The sequence below is a fragment of the Engraulis encrasicolus genome, chromosome 21 (assembly GCF_034702125.1).
Source record: "Engraulis encrasicolus isolate BLACKSEA-1 chromosome 21, IST_EnEncr_1.0, whole genome shotgun sequence".
In the NCBI taxonomy this organism is placed as follows: Eukaryota; Metazoa; Chordata; class Actinopteri; order Clupeiformes; family Engraulidae; genus Engraulis; species Engraulis encrasicolus.
This window is the reverse complement of record NC_085877.1, coordinates 32267576-32285050: the sequence shown is the minus strand read 5'-3', so window position 1 is coordinate 32285050 and position 17475 is coordinate 32267576. Positions and strand designations below refer to the sequence as shown.

The 17475-nt window shown below is 43.6% G+C and overlaps 1 protein-coding gene across 1 annotated transcript in view; it reads right to left on the bottom strand.

Moving 5' to 3' along the window:
* Positions 1 to 1597: 1597 nt before the first annotated feature.
* Positions 1598 to 17475, bottom strand: part of LOC134437372 (protein phosphatase methylesterase 1-like) — a 20144-nt gene continuing 4266 nt past the window's right edge. Inside the window, exons 4-14 of the mRNA XM_063186864.1 lie at positions 16471 to 16528; positions 15846 to 15897; positions 14934 to 15088; positions 13391 to 13481; positions 12745 to 12810; positions 12276 to 12399; positions 6988 to 7114; positions 5037 to 5081; positions 2211 to 2275; positions 1791 to 1858; positions 1598 to 1633 (exon numbers count right to left, since the gene is read on the bottom strand). Of these exons, the coding sequence (XP_063042934.1) occupies positions 1609 to 1633; positions 1791 to 1858; positions 2211 to 2275; positions 5037 to 5081; positions 6988 to 7114; positions 12276 to 12399; positions 12745 to 12810; positions 13391 to 13481; positions 14934 to 15088; positions 15846 to 15897; positions 16471 to 16528 (876 nt within the window). The 3' untranslated portion in view covers positions 1598 to 1608. The remainder of the gene's footprint in view (positions 1634 to 1790; positions 1859 to 2210; positions 2276 to 5036; positions 5082 to 6987; positions 7115 to 12275; positions 12400 to 12744; positions 12811 to 13390; positions 13482 to 14933; positions 15089 to 15845; positions 15898 to 16470; positions 16529 to 17475) is intronic.

The window sequence follows — 17475 nt, the reverse complement described above, 5'->3', positions numbered from 1 at the left end:
GGCTCCAGCAAAAACAGACCTCTTCCCTAATTGGCAGCCGACATCCGTGGACATCAGCACCAGTGTGCGGGATTGTATTGAAAACAGTGGAGTTGAACTGTGGCTGAGCAGTGCTCCACACTAGAGCATGACACAGGAGTGGAAATCCCATCCCAGGCTGGAATAAAAAAATAAATCCCATCCCATCCCATTCCCCTCCTGTAAGAATGACTTCCTATCCCATCCACTCCCACTCAAAATCAGCCCCACTCAATGATGAAAAAATGACTGACGATTTCAATTGTGCTTTTCCTTTTCTCTTATTAATGTACCCTCGAGTAACGTTAAATCAGCAAATAAATGTTTTTTTCAAAGCATTGTTGGATTGGATAAGCTCTTTTGACCTGCAAATCTTGCTTGTGTTTAACTGAAATATGATTGTAACAATGGATGGGTGTACTTTGGTTATTTCAAATACGATGAAAGCTCCCATTCATTTTTATTCCCGCCGAATTCCAATCATGGAATTGACAAAAATTTCACTCCCATTTCTGGGATTTTCGGAACCAACGGGAATTCCTGAAAAAGGTGATCCTCTAGTCGGAACCGGTGTGTGGAAGCCCTAACATATAGGCCCTAGTGTTAATATTTACACAATAAAGAGTGGAACTAACACTGGAAATGCTACACCGACCAAAGATTACAATTAATTAAGCATTAATTTTAACTCTTTAAGACTGTTTTTTTTTAAACTCTGCAGTAAATCTCAAATGAAATTATAGGCCTACATTTACTAATACCTCTCATACCCACTCCCTGCCCACTCTCATCCACAAAAGAAAAAGACATATTTCATGAGAATTTTACAAACTTGACGAAAATTCCGCTCTTTGTTTTATTTCACAATGACATGGCATCTCTTTCTCCGAAGGGGTCGCTCAGGTGCAGCCTCTTACTGCAAATGGGCCCATCGGAGAGCCTATTCACTCATTGCCGAAAACACTCAACTACATCATAGCAACATTGCTATGACAATGCAGAGAGTCTTAATTAACCGATTAAGACGTGGTCATTACCAGTTTGGGGGCAATTGCTACACTTACATGACACATTTAATTAGGAATTAATTCTGGATGAAGCTTAATTCCGCTTTGAAAACGTCATGTAAAAACCTCACAATTCGGAATTAAATGAAAGATGAAAGTAAACTCGACGGAACTATTTAATTCTGAATTATTAATTCGGAATTAAAAACGTCATCATGTAAACGTTACAAGTAAAGTTTTAACAGAGGCTCTACGTACCCTAAGGGGTTAAAGGCATTACATTCAAAACAGACAATCAGTACAATTAAAGAAGCAAGTATATATATATATATATGCTTATGACGTTAAAGTTGATTGGTGAGTCTTTGATAACTGACAGATAGGTAAGTCCCATCCCCGAAGCGCAGCTCCTATCAATAGTCCTGAAAATACAGAAATTACCATCACATAAATAACAGGAAATCAATTATCAAATTATTTAGATAGTGTGTGTGTGTGTGTGTGCGTGTGTGTGTGTTTGTGTGTGTGTGGCGTGTGTGTGTGTTTGTGTGTGTGTGTGTGATCAACCCTACCTTATTTGTCCTCATCGCATGAATGGATAGGAGGAGCTGGGGCAGAGGTCAAAAACACTGAATTACAGTCATGTACACATAGTTCTCACACAGTACTCACAGAATCTCTCTCTCTCTATCTCTTTCTCTCTCACACACAGACACAGACACACAGACACACACACACACACACACACACACACACACCCCTCACCTTTTTGATTCGCTTTTGGCCTCTGCAAACTTGTGTCGGATCATGAAACTGGCCAGTGCATCAGCAACCTAAAACAAAACAAACATCTTGCATTAAAAACAAACACCTGTAGTTAACTAACTGAAACCCTGGGCTCCTCCACAGATAGATAGGTTATTGAGTGAGTTGTTAACTACATATGAGTTACATATGAGTTATTTGACTAGGTTTACATTTGATTTCGATCAGGGCCGCTGGGCCCTGTACAGTCATCTGAAAGGGCCCCAGGCCCAATACATTCAGTGTAATGAGGACCCAATTTTAGGACCCCTATCTCCGCCAGGGCCCGGGACAACTGACCCTTTGTCCCCACCTGTCAGCGTCCCTGATTACGATTACCTTAATTCAGTTGGGACAGCAATTTTCATTTTCATGTCTTACTTTGTCTGGTGTGTCTTCATGCACTGCATGTCCACATGGGGGCAGCACCTGCATCATGAATTTACCTGAAGAGATGAGGAGAGGTAGAGAGCCAGAGAGAGGGGGAAGGCAGGTACATTTCCTTATTTCCTGGTTTGTTTATTCATTATTTATTTATTTGCCATGCCATCTCATGTAACGTTAGCGATGGCTTGGATACCTTAGGCTCTGCTTTTTTATAATTATTTTCTTTTCATAGCGTCTTTATTGGAGAGTGTTGTCATATAGTTTTAGATTAGCCTACTACTACTACTATAGCAAGAGTAAAGGCAAGCTAGCATTAGCCTTTGCATGACCGTCATTGTACAGACCGTAGTGTGTACATATCTATCGTACAGACTAGTGTGCATTGTTCCACCACTGGAATGCTGTAATGGTCATTGAAAAGACGTTAGTGCTAAACCATGTCAACATTACACAGAGTGTTTTGTAAAATATATTATGACTTGTTCCTTGCCTTTCTGTTAACACCATATTTAGGCCTATAGCAGGGCCATGTCTTATGAGTGTAGATGGGCCCGCTGCTGGGCCCGTTCACCCTTCGCTGAAAAGACTCAACTATATTATGTCATTACAATGTTAGTGACAGTAAGGTTGTAACATACCTGTAGGGAGTAAAGGGGTTAACTAATGCCATCACCAAAATAGGACTTCTCAGGGGACACTATTGACTAACTGGATACTGGACACTAGCTAAGGATTGATTAGCTGAAGTGGGGCTGCTGCCTCAGAGAGGGGCCCTTATTGATTTAGAGTCTGAAACACCCATTGACACCAGGGCTGGCCTGGGACAACTGATCAGGCCGGGTATTTTCAGCCAGGACCGGTCTACTAGAAACAATGAAGCCTGTGATAAATTTTTTAACCATCTAATATGAGCTGTTTTGACTGCAACACCCACAATGAATATTTAAACCTGACTTGGAGAGGCCAGTCCAAAATCATCAACAGTCCTCTGGATAAATGCCCTGTATGCCTTATGGCCAATCCAGCCGTGATTGCTACTGAGCTGCACTACCAATGAATTGCCCTCCTAGAGCTGGATGGGTTAAAACATTATTTCAGAAATCCTTTAGCAGCACAGCCCAAATTGAGTGTCACACACCATCACTCTCTATCAGTGTCAAATTGTAGTGTTTATCCACAGGCTACAAAATTCAAGACGAACCACCACGCTTGAAATTCATCTTGGAAAAAAAGACTGTGAAATACTGCCCATAGTGTTCATTTTAGGCCTTTTATACAGCTACAGAGAGCTACTGGCAGCTATAGCCCGGACCAAGTCATCTGGACACCCAACTCCCCACTAGGGGTGTAAATCACAGCCTCCTTGATGATACGATTCAATATTGATATCTTATTATTCGATGAGATGCAATTCGATTCGATTATTTTCGATACTTAAGAATGTCCCACGATACTATACAATACGATTCGATTAGACTTTTTTCCAATTACTTTTCCACTTCTATTTTGTTATGGAGCTAGGACATTGGGCAGGGGCCAGCGATTCGATTATTTTCAATACTTAAGAATGCCCCACGGTACGATGCGATTTGATTTAATCGTCAGATTATATCTCAATATAGCGATACATTTCGATTATTATTTACACCCCTCCTCCCCATCCAGTACATATAACGGAATGAGGATCCAAGTCTGGCAGCCTTTGCCTAATGGCTAGGGAGGTGGTCTTGAAATCAGTGGGTTGTAGGTTCGAATCCCACCCTGAGCTCTCCCTACACCTCCATCCGTGGCTGAAGTGCCCTTGAGCAAGGCACCAATGTATGTAACCAATATCCTGTAAATAACAAGACACTATGGATAGTGTAAGTAATGTGTAATGTCACACCACGTTTGTGGTGGCACAGAAATTATCAAAATCGAGCAGATGGATGCAGCGCTGAATACACACATGACAAATTTCTAACCATAATGCCTTGTATAATTTGCCAGTTTTACATGTGCGCTGCACAGATTAGCACAGATTCTATTGTTTTTGGGCCATCCATCCCGAACACGGTGGTGACTGTCTTGCCAACCCAAACACAGCCTCGCACACTCATTTTGCAAGCCTGGCTTACCCAATCACAAGGCCCCGTGGGGTATTCCAAGAATGTGGCTCAGCAGTACACCAGGTTAAGTTGACCTTGAGGTAGTGCTTACTCGTCTCATAGAAGAGCCGTGAGTCCTCATTTTCTTAACAAAATGACATCAATGGGCTATCTATTAGCAAGTTTACCACTTCCTGTAGTCAAGTTAGATTTATTTAGCCAAGTTTATCACTTGACCATGTTCTGGTAATGTCCTCCTGGTTCATCCAGTCACAGTCCTGCCACCAGAGGTGTATACTGTAAAGTAAAAGTTGAAGTACCGTACTCTTACAGTGCATCTGCCTCATTAAGTACAGGGGAATAACTGGTGCATAAACCATGTGCTGTAAATATATCAGCAAGACCACTTCTTTAAGACCACTTTTTTAAGAGTAGTTGCTTGTTTCTTTTATACATTTGTATATTGGGGTCTTTTTGCCTTTATTTGATGGAAAGTGAAGCCAATGACAGGAAATGAGTGGGGGGAGACAGACAGTAAAAGCTTGGCAAAGGACCCGGGTCGGGAATCGAACCCGGGTCGGCCTCATAGCAAACGAGTGCCGTACCATTTGCTCCACAATAGGGCCAGCCAGACCACTTCTACTTCCAAGTTCTACATCTCTGCTTTGCCACACAGTGCAACATCACAAGGCGAGCACAAGAGACGCTGCACAAGACTTTCAGGTGAACCTACCTTGCATCTGGCCTATGGTCAGGTCTCGGTCCAAGCGGTCGATCCCTGTTAATGGACATACATGATGGAAAAAGAACTTAAAGTCTGGGTATACCACTTCTGTTATTGAGTCCAAGAAACACCTGTACTGTATGCTGATATTACATGATTCCAGATGGGAATCGACAAGCACTTCATAATGATAAGTCATGGCATGGATGTCTAATGGCATAGTAGTGAGAGCAGTGAGGTGTGGTGTATAGATGGAGTGAAGTAGAGTAGAGTACAATTTAACCGAATAGAGAAGAGTACAGCAGATCAGAATAGAATAGAATAGAATAGAATAGAATAGAATGGAATATTTAAGCAATATGACCCGAGTGGGAGGGATGATGTGCACTGACATCCTCCCTGGTGTGGTTCGGCCATAGGCACGAAGCCGAAGGCTGAGTGCCGTCGGCAATCACACCAGGGAGGATGTCAGTGCACATCATCCCGACCACGAGGGTCTTATTGCTTTTTTATACAATAGTTCAATTGCCAACAAAATACCAGAATAAATGTTCGAATTCATGTTTATTAGTTACCTTAATCATACTTTGTTTACCTGCTCCGCTAAGCAAAGTAGTTCCGAATTGATTGTTTGGTTGCTATGCAATGACGAGCTGACAGCGCCAGTGCGCAAAGTTCCATGAAACGGTGTGAAGTGCATTTCTGTGTGCACTGCGACTGGGCTTCGCTTACTAAAATGATGCATGATAAATGAAAACACTGTGCAACTCCAACATTTTAGTTAGATGCCTATTTTAAAGACAACCCCCCTCGTCTTTCCCTCTCCAGTGCCGCATGAGATCCGAGCGCTGTTCTCACACGCACAACCACACAAATCAATCCCTTGTAGGCCTATGATACCCCGATGTCTGCTAAAGTTTAGGCTACTGCAGGCTACAACTTTGTTGCTGAAACGCTTCCTCGTGCACACGTCTGATGTGGGTGCGAACCCGAGAAAGGGGTTCGCGTTTTCCCTCCTAATAAACTAAAAGACAACTCATTCCAGTTCCAAGCGGCCATGATTTTAAATTGCATGGCACACGGTATCTTGCTTCCAGATGCCCACTTTGTAGCCTAGGCCTACTAATTTGCACGTGGTGGACGGCAAGCTTTGCTGATAGCCCAGGCTATATTTTTAAGGGCATCTCTTCCTCGTCATTCCCTCTCCCGCAGCGCGGTTCTCATACACTGCAGGAGACTGACATAGCCTTTCTCTCTCTGTGTCAAAAAAAGTGTCCGTTGTCCCGCATATCCCCCGTTTGAAACTATCTTAATATTTAAAGTAGGCTACATTTTCGATTGCCTTCAAAAGACTACGAAATAGCGGCCGCAGAGGTCTGCCAACTGCCCAGACAACTGCACTAGAATCAGATAACTTCTTTCCTCTCTGCCAGAATCCAGCTACCAACTGGGATAGCCTACGCTCTCTGTCATGCGGGCGTGCGTGCGCCCAACTTAGACCAGCATAGAACAATGGAATAGAATGATGGTGAGTTCAAACTACGCGGCCCTGGTTACACTCACTTTCTCCGCAGTAGACTATGAGATAGAATGATGGCGAGTTCAAAATGCGCGGCCCTGGTTACATTCTATCCATGGCGGAGTGATTATTAGTTGTGATGAGTCTCCGAGGATGATGTCCACCTAGACATCATCCTCCTTACCGACGCGTAGAATGCCAGTAGAACGCGTCTCATCCAATCAGATATCGCAAAATAAATTGACCGGATCTAACTATTGTATAAAATAGAATAGAATATTCACTAGCAGAAGCAGCACAGGTAGCCTACATTATAGCTGAGGAGAGTACAGTGCAGAGAAATTAAGAAATGACTAAAGCAGACTAGTCTAGGAGTAGGAGTAGGGCAGAGTAGAGTTGAGTAGAATTGAATAGAAAAGACTAGAGAGTAGGGTAGAGAACCTGCTAGCAGCAGCAGCTTGGGCACGTTGCAGCTGAGGAAGAGGTTGGAGATGCCCCTGAACCAGCCGTCCCAGTACTTCTCCGCCTTGGACAGGTCGATACGCCAGCAGTACGCACTCAGGGTCTGCTGGGCAGGGGAAGAACACGGGAACAAGTGCTGAAAAGTCACCCGCACCTCCACAACCACAAATGCAGGTGTAGCTACATGTATAGTTCATCCTAGTATAGCAAGCTGAACAAGTGTCGGCAATTTTGGCAGTCTTGGAGGTGGAAACACCAGCGGTACGCAATCAGGGTCTGCAGAGCAGGAAAAAGGCACTGTTTCCACCGCCCAACAATACCAACAGAGGTACAGCATACTGGAAGTACAGTGTAGCCCCATTATGCACGTCCTTCTGCCAGTGGAACACTGTAATAGTCATTGAAAAAAACGTAACTACTAGTACTAAACCATTACGATAATACACCGGCGGGCAATTAGTAGTAGGCCTACATACACCAGCAGTATGCCAGCAGTGGTAATACATACGCCAGCAGTACACACTCAGGTCAGTACAACAGATGCTGCTACCGCACCCAAACACCCACATCCTCAAACTCAAACTCTTGGTGGATCCCCCTTATACATTGAGCACACACACACACACACACACACACACACACACACACACACACACACACACACACACACACACACACACACACACACACTGCGATAACTCTGTCCCAACCCAGTCCCACCACCAGTCACATCAGATCATAGCGGACTATAAGATATACCACAGCGAACCAAAGGTTAGGCTGAGGGAATACAGACACACTCTAGGTTGCCAGATGTATCAGGGCTGTTCATCTGCTGGGTGTTTTTATATGCTTTTATTTTAGTGAAGCATATTGATCTGCCTCTGTGCATTCTGTGGATATCCACAGTTACAGTTTTTCTCAATTGCTTTGACACGATTTTTGAAACTGACTCACACAAAGTCGTCATGATCACTATTTCAGCAAAGCAAAATACAAGTTGTGCATATGTGTTAACACATTCTCATTGACTTGACACATTTTCCTTTCATATAACACAGTTTTTGCTGAACAGTTAACGCATGTGCCATTTAAGTAGTACACATTTCATTTGACACTGCCTCTGAAAAATCTTAATTTAGCAATCAGTGTATATACGCAGTGTCTTACTTGTTTGTTCCCTGCATTGAGTTATTTCAGTCATTTTAGCAGGGCCTACATTATTGTACTGCAACAAAGTAGATTTTACTTTACACATATTTTCTGTAATAGACCTACAGTTATCAGACCATTTTTTGAAGAAAAAAAACAAAACAAAACAAAAATTACATCAAAGCATCCTGGCTCTCTTTCAAATTCTTTGGGAATAGGCATTATTGACACTGCCTAGCCTACTGTAAATTTTTCGTAAGAAAAAGCGCACACACAACACAAATTTTGTGTAAATCATTTACAATCAGTCACTAGATCCTGATCAAGCAGAGTCACCGGCTAAGTAAATGAAACAAAACTATTACTGACATGAAAGTTATGTAATTGACAACAGCGTTAAGCATTGGCAAATTGTGTCAAAATGATAACGGTATTATGTATTTCTCTGGCCATAGTGTAATGACTGACTGGTAGTGTTCATACACTGCTATGTAGTGTGTATTGAGTTGAAGACGGAGTTTGCTTTTATTGCTCATGTTAAATATTTTGGAAACGTAAGAGTCTTTTGCACATGAGATGTTGTGTTTGGAAAATCGGTTTCTCTGGTTTACCTGGTGCGCTACCTGTTATGAAAATGTGCTTTTTGGAGTGACAACCGTGTCAAAGCTATCCAGAAAAACTGTAATGCAGCAGTGTTCATTCAACTCTAGCCTGAGCACATATGATACCACTCAATTTTAGTGTTACATTTTTTACTCTTGGAGTGTTAACACTATGTGGCCATATGTGTAACACTGTACATTTTACTGTGTATGACCACAAATCTACAGAAAAGCCACCCACAGATGGTCATCCTAAACAGCCCAATTGTGAGAGGAACTACCTGATCTGGCAACCCTGTTCACATTTAATCATCTTGCCATCTTTGTATGCTCGGCTACTGGGTCAGTGTAGCATTTTTTTTCATTCTACTGCGTGATTTTCTTCATGAAGTCATAACTGGTTTAATTATTGCCCAAAGCATTGCATAGCATTAGGGTCAGTGCCTCAATAAATTAGCTAGCTGTTGTCATGCACACCACGTCTGGCTAGAATTTACTTGTAGTGATAATGACTACAAGCTGAGTAAACCGTGATGGTCATCTTCAAATAAAGACTGTAGGCTTTTTCTGTGTAATCTTGTAAATAACCATATATAAACTCATCCTATCAAAAGTTATTCCATAGGATGTTTTAACTCATTAGTTAAATAACTGAAGAAATATCACATCAACTGATGTTGTAGTATGCACTACACAAGATTATCATTAATATAAAGCCCATGGTGGACATTAATTTAAAGCCCAGTGGTATACACAATTGTATTCTGACATGGTACCAGAGTCAGTGCCACTCTGGGATCATTTGCATGTGCAATGTAGATGCGTTGAAATGGATGTCAGTGTATGTTTGAGTTATGCATGAAGGTCTTTATGTCACCTATAACAGCTTAAATGTCAATGGTATGTAACTCTTAGTCTGGCTATTGACAGACTATATCACAAGTGAGATATAGTCTGGGAACCACCTTTTGCTTTTCTAACAATTTAGCATAATATCTAATGCTTGATGGGAAGCTGATTTCACATCTGGTGTCAACATGGCGGATCTGAAAAGAACCTTTAACCTCTTGTTTGTCTAATAATTACTGTATGTCAATATGTCAAACTCAAGCGAAGATTTCGGGTTTCTTTCCTTCAGATCAGAATACGTGCAAAGGGTAGCATGATCATTTTCAGGCTATGAAATTGTAGTTTTATGTAACGTGTGACTGTATTGGATTGTATAAACTGTACAGTAGGTGTTATGGGTTAACTGTGTAATGTGTGATTTTGTATGTGGGAATGCAATATAATGTAAGATTATACTGAGGGTTAATCAAGGCTGTGCGTGACACACGGTTGGTGGTCGTCTCCTCTGCATGTCATGTTAATGGGATGTGGAGTTAAGTATGAGGTTATTCATATGGGTAATTCATATGGGTCATTTGCATCTATATGTGATGATGTGAGGCAGTGAGGCAGCTGTATGATGGAAGCTTGAGCGTTAGCGGGTTAAAGCCACATTAGGCAACATTTTTGCAGATAATGAATCTTAGTCAATTAAAAGGTCAAATGAGTCATTATGATAAACGGAATGCTCTTTTTCTGCCACTTGAGAGCACAGTAAATTGTAAGGTTTTAATTCAACACTTTAGAGGGCAGAAGCAAGACTATGAGTGTTAAATCCATACAGCACCATTTCTGGAAATAAGCTAATCTAGCACCTCCCTAATCTTACACCTCCCTTTACCTATCTTCTGTTCTTCCAGCCATTCTCCTAGTCAGATTATGTTACCAAAGAGGGTAGATTAATAAAGGGTATTCAAACCCCGCCCACCCAATGCAAAAGAATGGGCATTTCTCAAAACCTAGTGCGTGCACTTCCAAGTATATTCAGCCAAGTCACGCCCAGTGATTGGATACTCTTTATTAATCACACCCAGTGATTGGATACTTCGTAGAGTTCACCAAAGAGTATCCAATCACTGGGAGTGACTAATTAGGCTGATACACTTGGAAGTGCGTGCACTTGGTTTTGAGAAATGCCCAGTGTGCTCTAGTTGGGTCTCCTAAGGGGGCGTTGTTCCCTCCTTCTTCTTCTCTTTTTGAGGTGTTTGCACAAGAAGTGCTCTACTGCCATCTACAGCGCTAAGGGGACTCCATTTATTCTCAACCTTGACTCCGAAGGTTTCCTAACTGAAGGTCTCCTAATGGGGCGTTCACCTGACATCACATGGATATCGGAAAAGAACTAGAATCTCTCTCTATAAGATCTCTGATGACCAGCTCTGGGACCAGCTAGCTTTCCATTCATTTACACATGTACAGTATGTACTGTAGCCATTGAGAGTAAATAGAATGGAGGCCAAAATTCTATTTCATTGTTGAAGCCAAGTTGGAGCCAAGGTTGGACCCAAAAAGACCAAAAAATGGCCAAATCCCATTCATTCCTATGAGAGACATAAAACCCTGTATCTCCCTTAAATGCCACTCCAGGGGGATCATTTTTCGCTCAACTAGTAGGTCCCCTTGCTCTCCAACTTACCAGGGTGGTGATTTTTTGTGGTGATGTTTTATTTTAGAGAGATATTAAAAGTTAAATTGACCAATGAGCATCAGAACATGGTTTGATTGACCGTTAGAAGTCTTGTTGTTGTCCAATCAGCACCTGCGTTTGGCGTTGCTAAGGTGGAATGTAAGTTCTAATGTTCCCAAATCTGGCTTCAAAGCGTTGAATGGCAAATAGCGTTGATTTGGCGTCCATTCTATTTACTGTCAATGGCTGTAGCCAATGCTGAGGTAGAATTTGCGTTGCCTGAGTCAGGGAAAGGCTGGAAGAACAGGAGAGAGACAAAACTCAGTCTTGCAAATTAACTCAAGTGGAAGTGGAAAATGGTGTGGTATCGCTTTAAATGTGATTCTCAGTGTTGAATTAGCACTGCACCATTTGCTGAGTGGTGTGTAGAGGGAAAACCACATTGCGAGTACAGTAGTAGTCACTCTGAGGCAGGCATGCATGTGATAGCTGAGGCGTGCTGACTAGCCATGCATGTATAGAGTTTCATCATGAGAGAGCTAGCATGAAAAATGTAATTGGGGAAACATTGGACTGTGATGCCTCTCTTTCTGTACATGGTTGTGCTCTCACTGTAGTAGGCCAGTCACGCTGTTGCTAGTTAAAGTGATTTAGCCTCTTAGCTTATGTCCGGGCAGCCGTGGCATAGTAGTTAAAGAGATGGGCTTGGAATTAGGGATTTGCAGTAAAGTGATGTGAGGTTGGTGTGAGCTGGTGTGATTCTGAAATATAACTGTATGTAATTCATAATTGGAAATAATTTGACACATACTGTATAACACATAGGTAGGTGTGTGGCGGGAGGTAGGCTATACGTATATGTATGTGATCTCTGATCAGCTGACCTGTAGCTAGATGCAATGTGATTGGTTCAGCTGTAAAATGAGACAGAGAGAGAGAGAGCTGGCGCAAGTGTGCTGTAGATTTTACGTGTAGGTGTATGTCGCTGTGCTTCTTACCTCCGGTTCACTGGCGCTTATGTCGGTGGCGGCACTCTCGGCCTTGTCCGTGGCGTAGTTGAGATCATAGAACTCCTCGTTTGCCTCAGCCAAGCACTCCCCCACCGGACTCACCTGCTCCACACTCTCCCCCTCCTCCCCCTCACGCCTGCAAGAGAGAGAGAGAGAGAGAGAGAGAGAGAGAGAGAGAGAGAGAGAGAGAGAGAGAGAGAGAGAGAGAGAGAGAGAGAGAGAGAGGAGACAGAGAGAGAGAGAGAGAGAGAGAGAGAGAGAGAGAGAGAGAGAAGGGGGCAGTCAGGCAGACAGGGAAAAATAGTAAAGAATATGTACGTATAGCCATTTTTTGTTAATAAGCAAGGTAATAATTGATCATACTGTAGTGTGTGTAATTCTGTAAAATATAGGCCCTAGGTACAGTATGTACTGGTAGGTTATTTTGGGTGTCTAAAGCTTAGCAAATGACCCTTACCTTCTGACTTGACCAACCATTGACACTCTGGCAGATTCCAAGTTCCTAATTTGGCCACTCTTAACACTGTTCAGAAAGAGAAATCAATTAGCACCCCAATATTGCACTTTTTACTCCTTATTTACACTTTGCCCTCTTTGTTATTTTATAACTGACAATTTGACACTGGCTTAATAATCATTATATCGATATATAGAACATAGTCATAGCAATAACTATGTTTTCGAAGGAATGCTCCAGGTGTTTCACTGTACTGTATGTGTCCTGTGCAGGGCTGGCCTGGGGGAGTAATAGGGCCCGGGCACTTTTAGCTTAAAGGGACCCCTCATAATTAGCAGAGCAGAACTGACTCCCCTTTTGTTTTTTTTACATTTCTGAAAATAGGGGCCCACAAGGGTGCGGGGCCCACCGGGAAATGCCCGCTATGCCAGATGGCCAGTCCAGCCCTGGTCCTGTGGAGTTGTGTGTCATGCAGAAGAGAGAGAGAGAGAGAGAGAGAGAGAGAGAGAGAGAGAGAGAGAGAGAGAGAGAGAGAGAGTGTGTGTGTGTGTGTGTGTGTGTGTGTGTGTGTGTGTGTGTGTGTGTGTGTGTGTGTGTGTGTGTGTGTGTGTGCGCGTGTGTGCGCGTGTGTGCGCGTGTGTGTCACCTCCACTCAATGGCGTGGTCGATTGTCTTGAAGGACTTGGGCCGGCCCTTGAAGAAGTTTTGCATGCTGTGGAGAACCTCCATGGCACTTCCTGACCAGCAGGGGGAGGGGAAGGACATTAGAGCATCGGTTCACCATAGACTTGTACACTAGATACCAAGTTGACCACTCCCTTCTATTCCAACAAATGACTCAAGTCAGATCGTGATAAGATGGCGGCAACTAAGGTTGGGCCACGCCAAAATATGACATGTAAAGTTGAACAGGGCATCTAGCATTCATATCTACAGTATGTGCTCTCACTCTCATGCTTTGCTAGCCTCGTTATTAGCAAAGAATTGTATATGGAGAGAAAGATATGTCAAGCTCATATTTTTCCGGTATCCATGTGATGTCGGGTGAACGCCCCTTTAGGAGGCCTTTGGTTAGGAGACCTTCGGAGTCTTGAGGTTGAGAATAAATGGAGTTCCCTTAGTGCTGTAGATGGCGGTAGCACACTTCTTGCGCAAACACCACAAAAACAAAAGAAGAAGGAGGGGACAACGCCTCCTTAGGAGACTGCAATTGAGCACACGCTTTTGCATTGGATGTGCGGAGTTCGGGTTTGCTTGTTGATGGCAGAGGTCAGAGGAGACTAGCCATTCTGGTTTGAGTTGATACAAAGACAACATTAAGTAAAAAAAACACTCCGAGGTATGCATAAGAGAATCCCTAATTACACAGCACATCAAATCTTGAGGCAAATGGGCTATAGCTGCAGAAAACCACATTTGGTGCCACTCCTGTCAGCTAAGAACACGAAAATGAGGCAACAATTTACACAGGCTCACCATAAATGGCACTAGAAGATCGGAAAAATGGTGCCTGGTCTGATGAGTCTTGATATCTACTGCAACACGAAGGTAGAATGGTCCGAATTTGGCGTCAACAGCATGAAAACATGGGTTAACCCTGCTTTACATCAACATTTGAGGCTGGGAATATGATGGCATAAGGACATTTTCTTAGCACAATTTGGGCCAATTAGTACCAATTTATCTTTGTTGGAATGCCACAGCCTACCCGAGTTTTGTTGTAGGCAGTTCAGGCAGTTCTGAAGGCAAAAGGGGGTCCAAGAGAGCATTAGAGAGGTGTTCCTAATGGAGTGGCCGGTGAGTGTATATAGCCTAGCTCTTGTCGCGTTTGGTGTGTTTGTGTGTTTAGATTCACTGCATTTGAAGCAGGAAAAGTAGCATCCAATGACAAACACATGAACTTCACTTTGAAAACAAAAATGACTGGCATCACAGTGACAAAGGCTAAGTGCAGAAAAGCACATGGAAGTCCGGACAAGCTCAAGTGCTAACCGATTTCTCCGAGGTATGACTGTCTGTCCCCAAAGGCGTTGCCAAGATAGCCGCTTAGTGAGGTAACTTTAACTCTAAGAACTTTGACGACATTACTGGAGCACTGCAAAAGCACTGCAGTTCTCTGTGAGTGCCAATTTCCTTCCAACCAATAGGATCATCAAAGATTAAAAAAACTACGCAGATTGTTGCCTCACCCTCCACGACATCGATGACGACGAGGCCCACCACAGACGGCAGCAGAGCTCCACTGGTGGCATGCACCGCGATGGCCCCGCCCATACTGTGGCCAACCAGGATGATAGGGGGCGTGAACTCCCCGTAGGTAGCTCGCACCACATTGGCCACATCCCTGGTGAGGGGGCGGGGCAAAAAAAGGGTCAAAGATGAGATGAGAAAGAGGCTGTGTTTGTGACGCTGCATTCCTGCGCAGTCTGCAGAGCGTGCATGCACAATGTGAAATCACGATGCATTCTGGGTAGAAAAAAATATTGAAATGGTGAAGTGTGCATGCGTGCTGTACAGACTGCGCAGCTATGCACGGCCAAAGAATATCCCTGATCATCAGGGCTGGGGAGCCCCATCTTAATTATGGGTTGTCAGAAAAATTGAAAACAAGCAAGCAAACAAACAAACAAACAAAGGAAAATAGACCCAACAGCAACGAGCCCTGCAGACTGCCGGGCCCCCGGGAACATGCCCTGTATGCCAGATTACCAGTCCAGCCCATAGATAATGCAGTTGGTACAGCGGTGATGTGTAAGGGTTGACATAACAGCACGGCAAGGCCTCATGAAAGGTTTATGAACTGTGTGTGTGTGTGTGTTTATGTGTGTGTGTGTGTGTGTGTGTGTACAGACTATGAGCATATCTCTCTCCCTCTTAATGATTTACTCTCATACACGTAATATGTACACGACAAAAGCAGAGTCTGCAAAGGAATTTAATTAGAATTACAGACTTGTACATTTGTGAAAACACACGCACGCACACACACACACGCACACACACACACACACACACACACACACACACACACACACACACACACACACACACACACACACACACACACACACGCACGCACACACACACACGCACACACATACCTGGACATGGTGTAAGTGGAGAGATCGTCAGCATGTCGGACTTGAGTGGCACCTGTCAGAATATCCAAATACGTACACATTTATGAAAATGCAGGATTACACTCAAGGGGTTGCAGTTGTAATGTCAGGATGTGTGTGTGTGTGTGTGTGTGTGTGTGTGTGTGTGTGTGTGTGTGTGTGTGTGTGTGTGTGTGTGTGTGTGTGTGTGTGTGTGTGTGTGTGTGTGTGTGTGTGTGTGGGCGTGCGTGCGTGCGTGTGTGTGTGACCGTTTTGCCTCCTATCATGCCACTTGTATCGAGTCAAGGTAGCCCTTTCATGCAGATGGGGTCGACGACGCAATAGGGTTAGCATTAGCCTAAGCATTAGCATTAGCGATAGCCCTCACTATTTGCGGAAAAAGCTTAACTGCATCATAGCAACATTGCTATGACATTGTCAATGAAAAATATCCAAGGCACTCTTCTTCAGGGTTAAAAAGCTTTTCATAAACAGCTAGTTCATAGTGGAACAGTTAAAAATTGCTAACATGTTTCGGCCGACAATGGCCTTCTTCAGGGCTGTTTAAACATGTCGGCCGAAACAGAGATTCTGCATGAAAGGGTTAAGTCGTTCTGTATGTCCTCACCGTGCCCCCGTAGATCCATGGCCAGAACTCTACAGGTCACTCTACTGGTCATAGCGGCCTGTTGACAAGAAAAAACAACAGCAACATTATTTTAGTGTGTGTGTGTGTGTGTGTGTGCGCGTGTGCGCGCATGTGTGCATGCATATACTGCGTGTGTGCGTGTGTGTGTGTGTGTGTGTGTGTGTGTGTGTGTGTGTGTGTGTGTGTGTGTGTGTGTGTGTGTGTGTGTGTGTGTGTGTGTGTGTGTGTGTGTGTGCCAGTACATCTCAATATGATGTGTGTACGTACATGATTATTATCCATTGCGTGTACCAATATCAAGTACGCATAATACAGTCACTGTGAGGAACTAGACTGTACATGTACATGAGTGTAATTACAGTAAGTGTGCTTGGAAGTGGAAAAGCATACATCTGTGGGTATGGGGAAATGAGGACATGAGGAAAGCGCGCATGAGTGCATATGGGATGCATATGGCAGAGAGAGAGAGAGAAAGAGAGAAAGTATGAGTAAGCGCACGTGTGTGTGTGTGCCTGTGTGTGTTTGCGTGTAAGAGAGGCAGAGGGACAGCTAAGCTGAGAGTAGAATATACATGAGTGTGTATGAGGATGCATGTGTGGGAGAGTGTGAGAGAGAGAGAGAGAAAAAAAAGAGATCAAGAAAGAGAGAGAGTTTCTGTGTAGAGTGTGTGCCTGTGTGTGTGTGTGTGTGTGTGTGTGTGTGTGTGTGTGTGTGTGTGTGTGTGTGTGTGTGTGTGTGTGTGTGTGTGTGTGTGTGTGTGTACATGCATGTGTGACAGAGGGAGACAGGGAGAGAGAGGGGGAGAGAGACATGGAGAGAGAGAGAGAGAGCGAGAGAGTGAGAGAGAGAGAATGAGTGTGTGTACTATGGTAAAGACGGTCTGGCTGAGAGCAGAGTGTGCATGAGTGCATGTGTGCACATGCGTGTGAGACAGAAAGCTTGAGAGGAAGAGTGTGTGAGAGAACCAGGGTGTGTGTGTGTGTG